This window comes from Megascapheus bottae, chromosome 17 (assembly GCF_031878675.1).
Source record: "Megascapheus bottae isolate mThoBot1 chromosome 17, mThoBot2.hap1, whole genome shotgun sequence".
NCBI classification, from domain to species: domain Eukaryota; kingdom Metazoa; phylum Chordata; class Mammalia; order Rodentia; family Geomyidae; genus Megascapheus; species Megascapheus bottae.
The window spans coordinates 15667309-15686867 of NC_143525.1; the positions used below are offsets into that span (position 1 = coordinate 15667309).

A 19559-nucleotide genomic window follows, 5' to 3' on the forward strand; every position below is an offset into this window, starting at 1 on the left:
TTAAGTGGAAATTGTACTTTATTTTACAGATATGTCTTGTAAAACTTAAGATGGTATGGTATGGTTTGGGTTTTGGGGGGGGTGTTTTTGTTTTTGTCATAAAAACTGAAGTGATTGTGCTTTCCATTCTTTGATTTGGGACTGGAGAAATTGGAAGGCCCCTTAATGATTTTATAGGGCAAGCATTTAAGGGGATTGACCTAGATAAATTATAAAGTTTTAAAAGCTAGACTGCATAAAAGCTTTGTCAACAGCTTCCACCATCAGGAGAGTCATTTAGTGTAATCCTATTTTCTGTATATTAGAAAGGGTTAAATGAAATCCAGTAGGATGGGAAAATAATCAGCTATATGGTGACAACATGGATGACTATTCCTTTTGCAAAATTTATAAATCAAGGAGCTTCAAATAACTTTTCAAAAATTTTACTCATGTTCTTGGCTATATAGTGAACTGCCAAAATGAACCAATGATTTGTTTTAACCTATGAACTAAGTTTGAGGCTCTACTAACAATTTGCAGTCTTTAGTGCAGGCTACTTGTAGATCTTCACAGATTTCCCAGGGCACTTAACTAGTTAAACCTTGGAGTCAAGAATGTCTTCACAATAATTCAGGGAATTCTAGAGGTCTTCAAAACTGTAAGGTCTAGTCATACTCTTTAATGAGAGGGGAGAAAGATGAAAATTAATGGGTTTATCCGGAGGCAACCAAAAGCATAGTGAATACAGCATTAGATAGGTCTTCATGTTAGGTTGAACTTTGGCCCATGATACCAACCTTATTTTGAAGTATTGGCTTGAAGTAACTGAATGCCTTCTCTGACAGTTTGGTATGTTTTGCCAGGACCAGAGAAGTCTTCCAAGACTAGATTCTGGGTTTTAAACAAAGGCTTTGATATTAATGCCTTATCTAAATGTAAAGCCAATTAGAAAATGTTGGCTGGGGACCTGTACAGGGAGTGAATTTTCTGGGACTAATACATTGAAAACTGATTCAGCCAGTTAAACCTGAGTGGTTTTGAATGGCATGGTTATTCAAGCTCATGATTTTTGGAATGTTTTGGGATAGATTGGAGCATTTATTGCGTATTTTACTGTTCAATGTCTTAATATGTGGGCCTTTTAATTTGTAAATATTTGAAAATGACTGTGGGGCTGTGGAAAAATATACCTATTTACCTTTGAAGTTTTAAAAGACAGTCCACTTTTTAGCATGTGTGTTGTGTCCAGCCTGTGGTTGTCTTAACTAATAAATGTGATTTTTCTCCCCATTCTCTCCTTTATTTATTTGCGTAGAGGCCTTCCTGGTGTGGATTCTTGAGTGGAAAACACACTTGGCATTGGCACTCCTACCTATTAATCATCACATGCACTTGGAAGGAATTGCTTAAGTCAGTTTCACACATCAACAGTAAAATACTTAGTTTTGTTACCTATCCTATTAACAGTCACGGGAAGAGTTTAAAAGACTTAATCTAAGGCAGTGGGTTGGGGATTTAGAACTTGTAACCCATACCACCAAAAAATCCTGGGCTGCTGGAGTTCATCTTCCTGTAGTCTGCAGATGTTATAAATGGCCTTGAGAGAAAAGGTTGCCCACCTATATGAGATGGGGAGTTCCTGTGCATGCCCCACTTAGTGTGGGCCTCCACCGTTTGGGAGGGGCTGCATTGTTTGCCTCAACAACCAGGAGAGTAGGCCGCTCAGTGGAATTTGCTTGGACTTAGAAGGCTCTGAATTTAGCCACCTATCAAATTGGAACTAAATCTTGTTTACTTAAAAAAAGCAGGTGGGAATGACAGGTTCCCATAAAGGGCAGCCAATCAGCAGCACCAAGGGTGGGGGCGGGGCCAGGTTGGAGTTCCCGGACGACGGTTGGCGACCCCCGTGGAGGGCGGGGCAGGGCCCAAAGGTAGTGGCGCACTTCCGGGGGCAGGGCCAGTGGCACGCACGCTCACTTCCGCCGCGCGTGGGCCGCGTTTTCTACGGTTGTAGCGGTTTTTTTGGTGGCGGCGGGTGGATGAAGCGGGGCGCTCTTTAACTCGGAGGAGATGCGCTCCGGGGCAGCCATCAGGGTTTGCCAGAAGATCTTCAGGTGTGTGTTCTCGAGCTTTGGGGGTCGAGTTGACGAGGGGCAGCCGGAGAGGTGGACGGAAAGGTGTTCGTTGGAGGAGCACCTGGGCCCGCACGCGGAGACGCTCGCGGACGCCGAGGCGGAGGCCGAGGCGCGGGCCGAGGCGCTGCTGGAGCTCTGTCAGAAAAGGCATTTTCTCAGCGGAGCCCCGCCGCAGCTTAGCCGCGATTCTCTGCTGAGCGGCTGCCACCCCGGCTTTGGACCCTTGGGCGTAGAGTTGCGGAAGAACCTGGCAGCGGAATGGTGGTCCTCGATGGCAGCGTTCCGGGAGCAGGTGTTCGCGGTGGACGCCCTCCACCACCAGCCCGGCCCGACGCCGCCCGCGGACACGGCCTTCGAGTTCGTCTCTGCAGAAACCCTACGTGAAATCCTGCAAGACAAAGATATGAGTAAAGAACAGCTAGTAGCGTGTCTTGAGAACTTAGTAAAAACTTCTGGCAAACTGCGCAAGAATCTTCTTCACGGTATGGTTCTTCCCCAATTTTTATGCTTCCGAAAACAGGTTTGGGGTGGAAAGGCCATCTCGCTCCAGTTTGGGGATTGGAGCTGGCCCTTGATCCCCATGCAAAGAAATGTTACTAGCTTTCTCGTCGTTTAAATATAGCTATTATCTCATCTTTTAAATACAGTATACTAGTAAGTAGTTCATAAAACCATTGCTGTCCGGAGGGACGCGTAAAGCTGTCAGTTTACGGAATAACCCATAGAACCTTAGCATCCAGTTGAGTAACCCTGGGATTGAACATCGAGACAAATCATGTGCTTGAGCCGTTTGTTCACTGATACCAAAACGTTCACAGATATTCCCATGGTTAAGCTTCAGTTTGACACGATATGATGAATTAAATCAAGAGCTAAGGTTATTCCCTTGCAAAAAGAAAAATGCTACCCTCCCCCCCCCCCGTTTTTCTTACTGAGAACTGATCTACAACCTGTTGTTTGACCCTTAACATAATTTTCCAGTTTACCAACTCATGAGAATTAGTCAGGTTTTATAGGTGATTTTTTTTTTTTTTTAAGGTAGCTCCAGCTCCTCCTGCCTCAGACTCCCGAGTGCAGGGATTAGCAAATATGGATGGTTCTGGAGTGAGTTCACAGTAGTATGGAGAGCATCACTAGCATTTACAGTCTCAAATACAACATAATACAGAGATAAGTTTTTTTAAAAAAAATCACAGGGGTTCTTGGCAGGACACACTGGCTACACAGGGTCTCATCTTTGAGAAATGCTGCCGTTGTCATTTTGGTATACTATCGCAATTGAAAACACTCTGAATGTCTGAAGCTGTGAAAGTTAATATCCATACTGTAGCCTTTAAATATTTCCTTCATGAAATAAAGTTAACTAGAAAAAGTGGTTACAAAAATGTGGTAATTTTGATTTCTGATTCTATATGCCATGGAATTTTTGCCTTTTGGGTGTTAAGTCATTGCCTGCTTATTCACCATGTCCCTAAATTAATCTCTTCTTTCCCATCTGATAAGTGAAGTCACTATCCTCATAGTTACATAGGTCTTTTTTGGTGGGTTGTGGGGCTTAAACTTTGAGCCTTGAACTTAGGCTACCAACCTATTCCTTGAACTACCAGTTTTCTGGTGGTTAATTGGATATAGGAGTCTCAGGGAGTGTCCAGACTGGCTTTGAATTGCAATCCTCAGATCTCAGCCTCCTAGGTAGCTAGGATTATAGGCGTGAGCCACCAGCACCCAGCTAGGTTTTATTTTCTTGCGTCTTACCCATTTTCAAGCATCTCTTCATGTGACATGCATTTTCTTGCCTTTGGAAACCTACCAAATGGCCAAATCCTTCAGGAGTCTACTGTTTTTAGCTTAGTTACCAATCTTTCCATTTTTTTGTTGGTGATGCTCTTCCCCTTTTCTGGCCCAGGTTTGAACTGTCTGGACAGCCTCTGTTTGTGAATAGCTTTATAAAAATTCTTAACTATTCTGTTTCCAGAAACAGTTATTGCTTCGTATTCTTAGACCTTTTCCTCATCCTCTGACCAACATTTTTGGACACATCAATGATCTCTGTTTAGAGTCTGTTGTTTAAAAAATAACAAGTATTGAATTCACTTCTCTGTGCACCCCAGATCTTGGTAGCTTCCTTTAAAAGTGTTAAAAAAAGTTTTTTTGGCTTGACTTTCTCATGTAGACAATCTATAGACTGTCCAAATCAGGTAATACTTGACTCTTGGTAATGTCAAAATGTGGAATCAGAGCTCTTGTTTCTATATATTGTAGGATAAAGCAAGATACAGTTAGGTTAATGTTGTAAGAACCAAGATTTTCTCTAATGAAAAAGAAGAAAAATTATGAAAATAACAAGGAAAAACTGTAATAACCAAAAACTGTAGTATCAGTATGAACTGACAATTTCTAAAACTTGTTTTGCAAACTTTCATTGAAAGGGCATAGAAGCAGTGACACTCATTAGCATTGGGCATACCTGGTTCCCAGATCTTGGTTTCTAAAGTAAACCAGTGCTTGGAGAAGTGGCTGATTCCAGGTCTGGGACAGGGATAGTTCAAGGTAAGTTTGGAACACTAAATGATGCTAGAAAGCAAATTGCTTGAAAACTTGTGTTGTGAGACACAAAGAGACACAGATGCTGCCATTAATAGGCTACCACTGACCAGATTTGTTACAAATTGTACAGTAAGAGAGTCTGAGAATCCACACTGTAATTGAGGTAAAGGGTGGAGAAGAAAGTGCAGGGAAAGTTACATTTTCCAGAAGATGTACAAAAATAGAAGACTCTCCACTGCATAATTTGACAGTGTGTAGTATAGCTGACTCAAGAATGGGTCATCAATGGATTCTAAAATATTGGGTAAAAGATTATAGGGGACGCCTGTGAGCATAACCTAGTAGTAGAGTGCTCACCTCGCATGCACAAAGCCCTGGGTTCCATTCCTCGATACCACAAACATAGAAAAAGCTAGAAGTGATGCTGTGGCTCAAGTGGCAGAGCACTAGCCTTGAGCAAAAAGTGTCCAAGGACAGTGCCCAGGCCATGAGTTCAAGCCCCGTGACTGGAATAAAGATTATAGGGGAGCAGAATATTGTTGGGGAGCAATTATTTACTACTTTAAAGTACTTAAGTCTGGTTTGTCAGTGGAGGAATAATTTAGTGGAGTCTCTCCCATGATCCAGCAAGAGAATTTGCATATTAACAGTTTATTCCTGCCAAAAATTATTGTCATAATAAATCATAAGGATTCAGACAAATCCCAACTATGAAATGATTAGTGATTAGTCTGGACTCAAATCAAGTGTGTGTTATTGAGAGCCAGGCGCAGTGGCTCACACCTGTAATCCTAGCTACTCAGGAGGCTGAGATCTGAGGATCAAGGTTCAAAGCCAGCCAGGGCACAAAAGGACCTGAGACTTATCTCCAATTAACTTCTAGAAAATGGGAAGTGGGGCTTGTCTCAAGGGTAGGGCAGTAGCCTTGAGCTGAAGAGCTCAGGGACAGCGCCCAGGCAGAGTTCAAGCCCCACTACCTACAAAAAACAAAAAAAAAAAGTATGTGATTGAGCCAGGTGCCAGGTGTGGAAGGATTAGTCTGGAATCTGAGCATTATGGAGACAGAAGTAGGAAGATTACAAATTTGATGCCAGTCTGGAGTACATATTTCATTAGACTCCATCTCAAAAAACAATAGTCAATGTCATTGAAAGCAGAGTTGATGTGGAGTCAGTGAGTGTTCTTTCTCAGTTAAGAGATTGAACAGACCCAATCAAAATGCAGTGTCTAAGAACTAGGACTGGCGAGCCAGGCACTGTGGTTCACGCCTGTAATCCTAGCTACTCAAAAGGCTGAGATCTAAAGATGGTGGTTCAAAGCCAGCCCAGGCATTAAAGTCTGAGACACTTACCTCCGATTAACCACTAGAAAATCGGAAGTGATGCTGTGGTTCCAAGGGTGGGGCAGTAGTTTTGAGCTGAAGAGCTCAGGGACAGCGCCCAGGCCCAGAGTTCAAGCCCCACGACCTGGAGGTGGGTGAGTGGACGGGGGGACTAGGGCTGGTGGCTCATGCATATAATGCTCAATACTCAGGAGGCTGAGATTTGAGGACCAGTTCGAAGCTAGCTTGGGCAGGAAACTCCAGTTAAGTACCCCCAAAAAAGCCAAAAGTGGAGCTGTGGCCCAAGTTGTAGAGTGCTAGCCTGGAGTACAAAAACTCAGGGATAGTGCCCATTCCCTGAGTTCAAGATCCAGGACTGGCCCACACATACAAAAAAAAAGGTGCATAGACTTAAATTGGATGAACAAAATGTTAGTATTTTATGGATGACAATTGGAGCAGGTAAAATATGTTAGATATTATGGAATTATAGTTAATTTTACAGTGCAATAGCATACAGCATATTAGTGTTTGTAGGTAAAAAAAGTATCACAAATATTGATAGTTGAGTCTAGACTCAAAGTTATATTCAAGTGTCTATTATACTTTTTTTTTGAGCTTTAGATTTAAAGATCTTTGTTTGGAGATTTAAAAATCTCCAAACTGAAAAATTATGGCAGCCAGAGCATTGGTGGATTACACCTATAATCCTAACTACTCAGGCAGAAATCTGAGAATTGTAGTTAGAAGCCAGCCAGGCAGGAAAAGTCTGTGAGACTTATCTCCAATTAACCACAAAAGAATAGAAGTTGAGCTATGGCTCAAGTGATAGATGCCCGGCCTTGAGCATGAAGGCTCAAGGATAGGGCCCAGACTCAGAATTCTAGCTGGGGTGAAAAAAAGTTGTGGAGAAATTGCATACAATTAAATGGTCATTTAAATCTTCCTGTATTAGCTCTGTGCTACTCTATTGACATTATTTTTGTTAAGAGAGGGTCTCAACTGTTTCCCAGGCTGGTCTGGATCAAGAGATCCCTCCTGCCTCAACCTTTCCTGCAGGCAGGACTTGCCACCATGTGCCATCCTCCGTACCCGTAACCTTAACATTATTATGCTAGAACTATGTGTGTAGATTGACAAAAACAGTTCAGATCTATGGAACAAGTTTATACAACAATTGCTTTGTCTTTTGACAGGTGCCTTGGAGCACTATGTTAATTGCCTGGATCTGGTAAACAGAAGGCTACCTTATGGCCTTGCTCAGATTGGAGTGTGCTTTCATCCTGTTTCTGACACTGAGCAGATCCTTAATGGTGTTAAAAGGTACAAAATGTAGCCAATACCTGGTCTCATAGTAGTCAAGAATCAGGAAAGAGGTGCTGTAGCTCAAGTGGTAGAGCGCTAGCCTTGAGCTGAAGAGCTCAGAGACAGAGCCCAGGCCCAGAGTTCAAGCCCCATAACTCCCCCCACCAAAAAAAAAAAGAATCAGACAAGTCATGTCCACTTTGGATTAGATTATACAATTTCCAAATAAACTAATTTTCTGACCTATTTCATCTTCCAAGAATTGGTGAGAAGACTGAAGCTTCACTGGTATGGTTTACTTCCCCAAGGACTTCAAGCCAGTGGCTTGATTTCTGGTTGCGTCATCGGCTCCTATGGTGGAGAAAGGTATTACAATAATAACTTTAAGAATCAATAGGTAAATTGTCTTAATGTGTCAGAGCTAGTGCTTCTGCATTATAAATCAAATTTGCTTTGGTATCCCAATTTTTCTGTGTGTGTGTTTTGTGTGTGTGTGTATGTGTGTGTGTTGGAGAGCAAACCCAAGACTTGCACCTGGGTTGCAACTCTACCACTGAGTCCTTCCTCCAGCTTTGCTGTATATATAAGCGCTAGCTGTAATAAATCTAGTACAGAGAGGATTTTTTTTTGTCTGTCCTGGGGCTTGAACTCAAGGCCTACGCACTGTCCCTGAACTTTTTGTGCAAGATTAGTGCTTTACTACTTAGAGCCACTGGTCCACTTCATATTTTCTGGTAGGTAAATTGAAGAGTCCCCTGGAATTTCTTATCCTTGTTGGCTTTGAACCTTGATCCTCAAAATTTCAGCATTCTGAGTAGCTAGAATTACAAGAGTGAGCCAGTAGAGCCCAGCCATAAGATTTTTTATTGCTCCAGATAAGGAGGTTACTTAGATAAAGTCGTGTTAAGCTCAGATGCGTTTGCTGCTTAAGGTAGAATGGAGTAGGACTACTACCGTCTCAGGTTTGGCTGTCTACCTCTTTGATCTCTGTGTTAATCAAAATGGCTTTGTATTGGAATGAAATGTGAAGCCAGTCACCTTTTTTTTGCCTTACTATTGCCCTGCCTTTTCCCAGTTCTTTAAAATTCTGAAGCTTAACTGGATTCCAGTGGTTCATGCCTGTAATCCCAGCTATTCAAGAGGCTGAGATCTGAGGATCACAGTTTGATGCTAGCCTGGGCAGGGAAGTCCGTGAGACTCTTATCTCCAATTAACCACCATAAAACCAGAAGTGGTGCTGTGGCTCCAAGTAATAGAGCACTAGGCTCAACTGAAAAAGCTCAGGAACAGCACCCAGGACCTGAGTTCAAGCCTGTGACCAACCAAGAACAACAACAAAAAATCCTTAAACTTAACCTACGCTAAAAGGAAATCCCACAAATAATAACTTCATAGAAGGGTCAGAACTATATGATACCATCTTCTTTTGTCTTCTTCGCCATTCCTGGAGCTTGAACAGGGATTGGGTGCTGAACTTGAGCTTTTGTGCTCAAGGCTAATACCTGTGCTGGCTTCCAACCACAACCCTTAGATCTCAGCCTTCTGAGTAGATAGGATTACAGGTGTGAGCCACCGGGGTCTGGTTGTGTATGTGTACGTGGCATGTACCAGTATAGGGGCTTGAATTCAGTGCCTAAGCACTGTCCTTTAGCTGTTTTACTGAAGGCTCTACCACTTAAACATTACTTCCAACTTTTTAGTAGTTAACTGGAGATGAGTCTCACAAATTTTCCTATTTAGACTGGCTTCAAACTGTAATCCTCAAAACTGAGTCTCCTGAGTATTTAGGGTTTAAGGTTAGTGTAAGGTCTGCTGAAAGGAAACTCCATGCAGTTCAGGAGGAGAGGGTTTATTGCGTGAGGAAAGAGCAGACTCCTGCCGCCCAAGATGGAGTTGGGTGAGCAAGAGGACTTAGGGCGGGAAGTGAGAGATTATATAGGGGGAGGGGTGTACACACAGCGGAAGTGGATGTGATCTCAGAGGATGGGGAAATGCCTCAGTGGGGACCTCCCACTGCCCCCAGGCATGCCAGTTGCCAGGGTTACAGGTGCTGGGCGGGGATTTCCAGGTGCAGGGGGAGAGAGCCAAGGGAAGAAGTCATTGTTTCCAGTGGGACCTAACAGTAGTTAGGGTATCTGCCTGGCAATACTTCATTCCATCAGTTCCTGTACAGCTTGTCCTCTTCCTGGTAAATCAGCCTCAAAAGGGCTAGACAGCCGCAGCAGGTTTCTCTTAATACTCATTTCAGATTCAAAGCCAGTTGCTGGGCAATAGACTTGCTTATACTTAGTAAATCTCATAATTTTTGAGACTTGCTTAGTTTTAGTCCACTGTTGGATAAAAAGTGTCAGGCAATGCTGGGAGTGGTGGCTCACACCTGTAATCTAGCCACACAGGAAGCTGAGATCTGAGGATTGTGGTCCAAAGCCAGCCTGGGCACTAAAGACTGTGAGACTCTTTTTGTGGGGGGGGGGGGGCGGGGGGGATGTCATGGGGCTTGAACTCAGCCTGGGCACTGTCCCTGAGCTCTTCAGCTCAAGACTACCATTCTACCCTTGAACCAAGCCCCACTTCCCATTTTCTAGAGGTTAAATGGAGATAAGAGTCTCAGGTCCTTTTGTGCCTGGGCTGGCTTTGAACCTTGATCCTCAGATATCAGTCTTCCTGAGAAGCTAGCATTACAGGTGTGAGCCACCGTGCCTGGCTAAGACTGAGAGACTCTTATTTCCAATTAACTACTAGAAACTAACCAGAAGTGTCGATGTGGCTCAAGGGTTCTGACAATAGCCTTGAGCTGAAGAGCTCAGGGACAGCGCCCAGGCCCAGAGTTCAAGCCCTACCACCAACCAAAAAAAAAAAAGTGTCAGGCAACTTTAATTCTAAAAGGAAGACCCCACTGATAACCAATGGCTTCATAGAAGCTCTAATTATTAGGCATGATTATGAGATGGTCCATAAGTAATAAATTAGCAAGGCAAATGTAAACTTTCTTTTCCAGTTTGCCATGAGCCCATCTAACTTCAGCAGCAGTGATTGTCAGGATGAAGAGGGACGGAAAGGAAGCAGACTTTACTACAATTTTCCCTGGGGAAAGGAGCCAATAGAGACCCTGTGGCATCTAGGAGATCAAGAACTTTTGCTCATGTATCCTGAAAATACGTCTAAATTACACGTATGTTTTATCTCAAGCTCCTGGGTTCTTCACCTACATTCTCTGTGATCATTTCTGAACCACTTGAGAATAACAGCAGACATAGTGTTCCACTACCACTTAACCACATCAAAAGGAAAAATTAGCAGTAGCTTTTTTTTTTTTTTACAAAACTCTTGAGGTGTGACTGTTATTCCATCATACCATGTTTAGGTCTAGGATCCAGTCCAGACTGCTGTATTTAGTTAGTTGTCATGTCCCTCATCTTTCAGTGAACACTTCCTTCTATCTGTCCTGCCCTTCATGGCTAGAACATTTGGAAGAATACAGGCAGTGGCTCTAGATGGTCTCATGGGTCCCTTGGTGTGGGTATGTCTAGTATTCCTCATGATGTGCATGTTTTTGCCAGAAATGGTAAGAAGCACTGCACCACATCAAGAGGCATATGGCATCGGTGTATTCATCTGGGGGTTAAGTTGACTGATGTGGTGAAAACGATGTCTTCCAGGGTTTTCTGGCATAAAGCAAATAATGAATCTTAAAAGTAACTGTCTAAATAACCTTTGTCACTAAATTTGATTTTCTAGTTGTAGTATCTAAAAGAGATTCTTTTTCCTTTTCTTTTCCGTTTTTTTTTTTTTTTTGCCAGTCCTGGGGCATGAACTTGGCCTAGACACTGTTTTTGGGCTTTCTCGAGGCTAGCACTCTACCACTTGAGTCACAGCACCACTGTGGACTTTTTCTGTGTAGGTGGTACCAAGGAATCGAGCCTGAATCTTCATGCATGCTAGGCAAGCACTATACCACGAGACCATACTCCCAGCCTCTATAGTAATTCTTGATCAAATAAGTAGGTACTGTCAATTTGACCAAACAGTGGGTCTTCTTTTGGTTTTATTTTACTATTCAGAGCAATCCTTCTAGATTTACGGGACAGTAATACAATGTAGGGTAAAAGTTTCCCTTCTGCCCCATTTATTCATTTATTTTTTATTATCTTTAGTTGTACAAAAGAGTTTCCATTCAATAAGCCTTTTTTTTTTTGGTCAGTTGTGTGGGACTTGAACTCTGGACCTGGGTGCTGTTTCTGAGCTCTTCAGCTCAATGCTAGTGCTCTACCACATGAGCCACAGTGCCACGTCTGGTTTTTGGTGGTTAATTGGAGAAAAGAGTCTCATAGACTTCCATGCCTGGGCTGGCTTTGAACTGCGCTCCTTAGATCTCAGCCTTCTGAGTAGCTAGGATTATAGGCATGAGCCACCAGCTCCCAACTTTCAATAAGTCTTTCTATAAGTACAATGCATCCTGATCAATGTTACCCCAACCCTGCCCCTCCTCTCAATTTTCCTAATTTCATAGGATAAACATTGAGTATTATGTACTCTCTCCCCATTTCCTCTCTTCATTTGTCTTGTCCCTCCATCTCTTAAAACCTCCCTATAATACCTTTAAGTACTGGTTTCCTGGAATGTGAGTTTTTCTGAGGCATTACAACATTTGACTTATTTCTTCCATATGTTTATGCACACTTGCCTTTGCATTTGCCCCTGCATGTGTTTTCTTGTATATTTGTTTGTTTAATTAATTAATTAATTTGCCAGCCCTGGGTGTTGAACTCAGGGCCTGAGTGTTGTCCCTGAACTACTTTGTGTTCAAGGCTAGTGTTGTATCCCTTGAGCTACAGCACTATTTCTGACTTTTTTTTTTTTTTTGAGTAGTTTATTGGAGATAAGAGTCTCAGGGGACTTTTCTGCCTGGAACCAAGATCCTCAGATCTCACCTCCTGAGTAGCTAGGATAACAGATAACAGGAGTGAGCCCCTAGCACCCAGCGTTTTTGTATATTAATGAATTAGGCCTAGTTTCCACATATGAGGGAAAACATCCTTTTTTTTTCATATTGATATGAACTTAAAGGTTCCTGTTTTTCTCAGTGTCACAGATCCCTTACTATATTATTTCTCTTAGTCCTCATGGTGTCCTAGACTTGGCCACTTCCTTTTTGACCTCTCTCCACCATTCTGTCCACCCATAGTCTACTTTTATACCAGCAGATTGTTTCAAGATCATCTCATATTTTCTTGATCTAGCTGTGGAGTCAGCCAATTCTCTAAGGAAGCTTGATGGTTGTTAAAGGAAAATTGTACTTAAAACTTGAGATTCTTTCTGTGAGGTACACTCCTTATAATGGACATCATTGCTTCTATGCCCCCTTGTGGACACAACTGGGAAACTAGATTTACATACCTACCTCATGTCTGGGTCTGTCTATTAGAATCTGGAGCTTCATCCATATTCCTCAAATTCCATTTCAGTGCCACGGGGTTTATTCTAGCTTTTCCTCCCTACCATGCTTAGGTGAAGATGAGCCCTCCCTCCTCCTCTTTGGCCCAGGAGAAGGAAGGAGAAAGAAGCTAGTGTCAAAGCCTGACCCTGGACATGCTTCTCTATCCCGCAGCCCCCTCCACCAAGTGTTCCCAGCAGATGTTCATGTAACTAGCAGGCAGTTTCATGCAATAGTTTCAGTGTGCATGTGTTAGATTTTGACCTAGCACCTGAGGTCAGTGAAATTTTCCACAAGTGGTGTCATGTTGGAGCTCAAAAATCCCCTTTGGAATTTATAGATTAGTATTGAAAGCAAAAGAATGAAGATAGAAGTGTTACTGTGTAAAATTTCATTTTTTTTTAACGAGTGACTTTTTTTGGTCAGTCAGGCTTAAATTCAAGGGCTTGTGTGCTTTCCATGAACTTTTTTCCTCAGGACTAATAGTCTACTGCTTTGAGCCATAGCTCCACATCCAGTTTTTTGTTTGTTTGTTTTGTTTTCCTGCCAGTCCTGGTGCTTGAACGCAAGGCCTGAGCATTGTCCTTGGGCTTTCTCAAGGCTAGTACTCTACCACTTGAGCCATTGTACCACTTCAGCTTTTTCTGTGTATGTGATATGGAGGAATTGAATCTGGGTCTTCATGCATGCTAGGCAAGCACTCTACCTCTAGGCTAAACTCCTAACCCTCATGTCCAGGTTTTTGGTGGTTGATTGGAGATAAAAGTCTCATGGACTTACCTGCCCTGCCTGGCTTCAAACTGCAATACTCAGCTCAATACCCCCATGGCTTTCCTGACTTTTATTAGTAATCTTCAAACTATATTTTACATGCATGATGATAAATGATTTTAACCCCAGTACTCTGCTGAGATAAAATGATTTGAGAGTTCAAAGCCAGCTGGACTGCAATAGATCCTGTCTCAAAAGAAAAAGGAAAACAAGGATTTCTTTTCCAAATGTTGTTTCTCACTTAGGAAGCACTAAAAAGGTGGTGATGCCTAGATCCCACTCCACGTGCCTTAGTTCATCCTGTCTGGGGTGAGGCCAGGCTAGGCTGGTGATAGTAATGTGGCTGGCTGAGCCCGACTGACTAGAACTTTGGGCTCCCTGAGAGCAGAGAACAGTGCCTAGCAGACCTGATGTGAAGTAGGTGCTTTGTAAAGTGAATTTATAATTTTGTGTTCCGATTATGTAATTCTAAGAGACATCATTTATTTATTTTTTGTCCACGAGTGAGACTCGAACTCTGAGTTCAAGCTTTTACTCATTGGCTGGCACTTTACCACCTGAGACACGCCTCTAACCCGTAAGATACATCTTTTTGTTGTTGTTGTTGCTTGTGGGACTTGAACTCTGGGCCTGGGCGCTGTCCCTGAGCTCTTAAGCTCAAGGCTCCTGCCCTGCCCTTTGAGTCACAGCACCACTTTCGGTTTTCAGGTGATTAATTGGAGCTAAGAGTCTCATGGACTTTTTAGTGCCCAGGCTGGCTTTGAACCATGCTCCTCAGATCTCAACCTCCTGAGTAGCTAGGATTACAGGTGTGAGCCACCATGCCCATCCCTAAGATACATCATTTAAAGAACATTCTGCTAAAGCATACTGTTTTGTTCTTTGCTGCCAAGGGCCGAGATGGGCGGAAAAATGTGGTTCCTTCTGTTCTGTCTGTAAATGGAGATCTGGACAGCGGTGTGCTGGCTTACCTCCACGATTCTCTCCAGCTTGCCGACAACTCCTTTGCCAGGAAGAACACCCTTCATCGAAAGGTGCTGGGCCTGGGACACAAAATTACAGGGTCTCATTTTTCCTTTTTGATATGAATTAGACTTCTTTCTTCCTTTTCCACCCAATATTTGCCTTAGGTTCTTAAACTTCACCCTTGTTTAGCCCCTATCAAGGTTGCTTTGGATATGGGAAAAGGTTCCACAGCAGAACTAAGACAGGTGAGTTTCAGGAGCTTAAATGTCATGCTTTCATTTCAATCGTTAGTACAGGCAAACTTGGAAAATTGCCATTTGAAGTCTTGTTTTGGTTCACTCATAAATTATGAGCTGCAGATCAGAACTATGCTTAGAGATAAACTGAAGTGTAGGATATTAAGAAGCTGGCAGCAATTTAGTGGAATTAGCTGTTAAAGTCATGCTCAGTTTTAGAAAGTAAAATATTTCTGTAGTCAGTAAATTCTTCTTTCCCATTTTACACTTCAGTTGTGCTGGCATGGGCTCGATTCTAGATTCAGTCGTGTTGGCATGAGCTCAGTTCTAGATTGGCAGTTTTCATTTTTCTAATATGTCTGTTCTATTAAATATTCTTGAGCCAGGCCAGGGGCTGGTTTCTATTTCTTTCCTGAGACTCCTTCAGCAGTCATCATTTGGATCTCCTGGGCTCAGAGCCACCCAGTACCGGAGTAAGAGAGGACACAGCTTTCCTTGGCTCCCAGTCTAGGAAAGTGGGTGATAGTGAATCCCAGCACAGAGAAGACAGTGGCTTATTTCCTCTGGGTTAGGGGATAGGATAGCCTATAACTAATAAGTTCCAAAGCTTGAGGAGTGTGAACAGTGTCGCTCCTTCTGCCTCTTCCCCTGGGCCATTTGCTAATATCCCAGGGCATGTTTGGCTATCACAGGTTGCCCAGCATGTGCTTGCAGGCACCTTAATGTAGACCAGAGACATGGCTAATGTGGTGTGCCTGTGGACAAGGAGTCCTGCCTGGAACTTAGCTCCAGATGCTAAGGGGGTTCCCTATGCATGTATATAAGCCATGTGTATGCCCATGGATATACATTTGTACTGGAGTTTGAACCCAGAACTTGGAGCATGGTAGGCATGATGCCCTATCACTGAGATATGCCCATTACTAAAAAAAATTACTGTTAACAAGTAGTTGTGTAATGAGGGTTACAGTTTCATAAGTCAGGTGATGGGTCCAGTACTTCTCGACAGTGTCTCCCCTTCCTTCATACTCCCTCATTTCTCCCTCTCCCATTCTTACCCCACAAGTTACACAGTTCACTTTTTACACAGAGTGCATTGAATACAGTGACTACATTTGTGTACCTCTCCTCTGTTGCTGTACCTCCCCCCCCAAATAGTTTCCATTCTCTCATATGTAGAAGCTAGATCTAAAATAGAGCTAGTACTTTAGTTGTTCATAGGAGTTATGTCTTTGGATTCCTCCTCAAATATACCCTCCTCTAGTCTGTGTGTAAATGCATTTGAGCCCCATTATCATGCCTTTAGACATTGAAAATTTGTGGTTTCACAAAAAAAATAGTATGTTAGCTTCTTTTTCTTTCATATATGAAGTCTTTGTACTTCCTTCCAGGTTTGTCAAGGGCTGTTCAATGAATTACTAGAAAATGGAATTTCTGTGTGGCCTGGTTATCAGGACACTGTACATTCCTCCATGGAGCAACTCTATTCAAGGTAAGAATTAACTTCCTTATCATTAGAAATGTATTTTATTCAGAGTGTTTGAATATGTCATTTTATGATAATAGAAACTAATAAAGTAATTAAGGTAAGGTAAATGCTTACTTTCCCTTTTACAAATTCGTGCTCCTCTCCTCTCAGCTAACTGCTATAGAAAGAACAATATTGGATGGGTATATTTGATTGCATGCTGGGTATAGTTTCAAGACTCAGTCCTGCAGCGTGAATACCTCAGTTTACCAGTTGATTGGGGCTGAAGTTAGGTCACATGATGTACTTGTTGAATCAGTCCTGGAAGCACATGCTTCCATTGCTGGCATTGTGGCTTACTCTGAGACAAAGCGGAAGAAAATGAGCCATGTGTGAAAGGATGGAGCCAGGCGCGGTGGCTCACGCCTGTAATCCTAGCTATTCGGGAGGCTGAGATCTGAGGATCGCAGTGCAAAGCTAGCCCAGGCACTAAAGACCAGGCAACTCATATCTCCAGTTACCACTAGAAAACAGGAAGTGGAGGCGCCATGGCTCAAGGAGTAGGGCAGTAGACTTGAGCTGAAGATTCAGCTCAGGGGCAGCACCCAGGCCCATAGTTCAAGCCCCCTGACTGACAAAAAAAAAAAAAAAGGATGGAACTTGGCAGTTCTCACAAGTTCTAAAACTCTGTTCCTTGATTCATATGGACATAATCAGATATACTGTTCTTTTTATGGTTCGTATTTTCTTTTTTTGTATATTTTTTATTGTAATTAATAGAAGGGTTACATTATATTCGCCAGATAGAAGGTGCATTACTTCACATACATTGATACCCTTTCTCATATCTTGGTCCCCATTTCCCTCCTCAATGGTTCATATTTTCTAGTCAAGATATTTTTGTCTTCTGCACTTAGGTACTATAGTAAACAAAAGTTTCTTGATCTTATAAAGCTTAATTTTGTGGAACAGAATAAACAATAAACAATGAGACACCACCTTCTTGTGCAATTACTAAGTATTAATAACCCAAAATAATGGAATAAATAAATAATAGTTTCATAGGGAGTTCTATAAATCCAGTGAACACTTAATGAGGTAGTTCAACTTGGTAAACAGAAGTTCAACATGAGTATAGTTAATGATTATTGAACTAGAAACTGTAAAATAGTATGCCCAGTTATAAATGAATCATGGATTTGGCATAATTTGTTGTTATGTCTTCATTACAATTGGTTTTTGATTTTTTGGGGGGGAGGGGTTGGTTTGTGGGGCTTGAACTCTGGGCCTGGGCATTGTCCCTGAGCTCTTTAACTCAAGGCTCTACTCCTTGAGCCACAGTGCCACTTCTGGTTAATTGGAGATGAGTCTCACAGACTTTCATGCACCAGCTAGCTTTGAACTACAGTCCTCAGATCTCAGTCTCCTAAGAAGCTAGGGTTACTGTTTTTTGTTTTTTTTTTTAATGTATATATAAGACTGTAATCTTAAAAAACAAACTTATTGGACTGTAGTCAAGCTCCAAAGGCTATTGTTATTCTGAGGGCTGTCCTGATGTTACATCAAAGTATTGAAGAGCCCGTGTAGATATCTTATATGACTTTTCAGATATTGATGTGGGCTCAAAACTTACTTGTGTAGATCTTATATGACTTTTCAGTTATTAATGTGGGCTCAAAACTTACTTTAGAATTTAGATTCAGAAAATTGACGTTTTTGGTTCAGCTTTCAAGCAGGATTTTGACTTGAAAAGTAGCATGAACTGTAAAGCAGTGAAAGCTGGTGATGTGAGGACTTCACTTTACACTGTGTTCATGTGTTTGGTTTAACTGTTTGTTCTTAGGTATGATGAAATGAGTGTCCTTTTCACAATCCTGATTACAGAGACCACTTTGGAGAACGGCTTAGTGCACCTGAGAAGCAGAGATACCACCATGAAGGAAATGATACACATAGCCAAACTAAAGGACTTTTTAACCAAGTACATATCCACAGCTAAAAACGTGTAGGCTTTCACATTGATGTAATAAACATTCTCACCGTGTTCGGTTGTATTATGTTAATTTAATTCTTTTAATCCCATTATATTTATAAAGTAAACATTTTTGGTTAATTTGATCATTTATTTATTTATTGTCGGTTGTGGGGCTTGAACTCTACTGGGCACTGTCTCTGAGGCTTTTTTTGTTTTGTTTTTCCTTAAGGCTAGCACTCTACTACTTTGAACCACAGCTTCCAGTTTTTGGGTAGTTAATTGGAAATAAGAGTTTCATACTTTCCTTTCCCAGGCTTGCTTTGAACTATGATCTCAGCCTCCCGAATACAAGCACCTAGCTAATTTGATTTTTTTTTTTTTTGACAGTCCTGGGGCTTGAACTCAGGGCCTGGGCACTATTCCTGCGCCTCTTTTGCTCAAGGTTAACACTACCACTTGAGCTATAGTTCCACTTTCAGCTTTTTCTATATATGTGATACTGAGGAATCGAACCCAGGGCTTCGTGCATGCTAGGTAAGTACTCTACCACTAAGCCACATTCCCAGCCCTGATTTTATTTTTTTTTATTACGCTTTTGGTATATTTTGTTGTGTTGAGAATATATTGAGCTACAAGAAAGAAAAATTCTACTGTGCTAGTTTAAGCAAATGGAGGTATTTCTTACCTCACAAGAAGCCCAAAAGCAGACTTGAGAATCTATTTAGTGTGCTGTTTGCATATTTGTATTTTACCAGATTCTTAGCCAGATATGGTAGTACATGCCTGTAATCCCAGAAATTAGGAGGCTGAGGCAGGATTCAAAGCCAGCATAGGATAAAGAGTAAGACTCCATCTCAAACACACTCTCTCTCTCTCTCTCTCTCCCTCCCTCCCTCCCCCTCTTCTCCCCCCCCCCCCCAACTCTGAAGTACAGGCTGATGTTGCCAGCCTGTGAGTTGCCTGAGGACAGGTATGGTCCTTCCAAGAAAGGATTTATTTATTTTTGCCAGTTGAAGGACTTGAACTCAGGGCCTGAGCACGGTGCTTGGACTTTTCTAAAGGCTAGAGCTCTACTACTTGAGCCACAGCACCACTTCCAGCTTTTTTTTTCTATGTATGTGGTATGGAAGAATTGAACCCGGGCCTTTGTGCGTGCTAGGCAAGCACTCTGCCTGTAGGCCAAACTCCCAAGAAAGGATTTTATCTTCACTCACTTTCCCTTACCAGTGACTCTTGCTTAGTGTCCTACCAGGGTTAGTAAAGACAGTCCTTTTTGCTGAGGACCAACAGAAAGTAACGAAGTTGGGTTCCCAGATAGTGCTGAGGAACACACACCTAGGTCATCAGACCAGTGATTCTGATACCCAAGGGGCTGAGTTGGGGATGGAGCTATGATCTCAAAGAAGTGGGAAGAGTGCT

General features: G+C 42.3%; 1 protein-coding gene across 4 annotated transcripts; it reads left to right on the plus strand.

Moving 5' to 3' along the window:
• The first annotated feature begins 1939 nt into the window (after nt 1-1939).
• Nucleotides 1940-18209, plus strand: Polg2 (DNA polymerase gamma 2, accessory subunit). 4 transcript variants are annotated; one of them, XM_090349923.1, is made up of 8 exons: nt 1940-2599; nt 7182-7308; nt 7551-7656; nt 10289-10462; nt 14389-14529; nt 14626-14706; nt 16089-16189; nt 18050-18209. In XM_090349923.1, exons 1-8 carry the CDS (start codon nt 2053-2055, stop codon nt 18162-18164), a joined length of 1392 nt encoding a protein of 463 aa, XP_090206049.1. In that variant the 5' UTR covers nt 1940-2052; the 3' UTR covers nt 18165-18209. The 4 variants fall into 4 exon arrangements, with proteins under 4 accessions (XP_090206049.1, XP_090206051.1, XP_090206050.1 ...); XM_090349922.1 differs by having other exon boundaries at nt 1942-2599; nt 18009-18209; XM_090349924.1 differs by lacking the exon at nt 14626-14706 and having other exon boundaries at nt 1941-2599; nt 18009-18209.
• The last annotated feature ends 1350 nt before the right edge of the window (nt 18210-19559 follow it).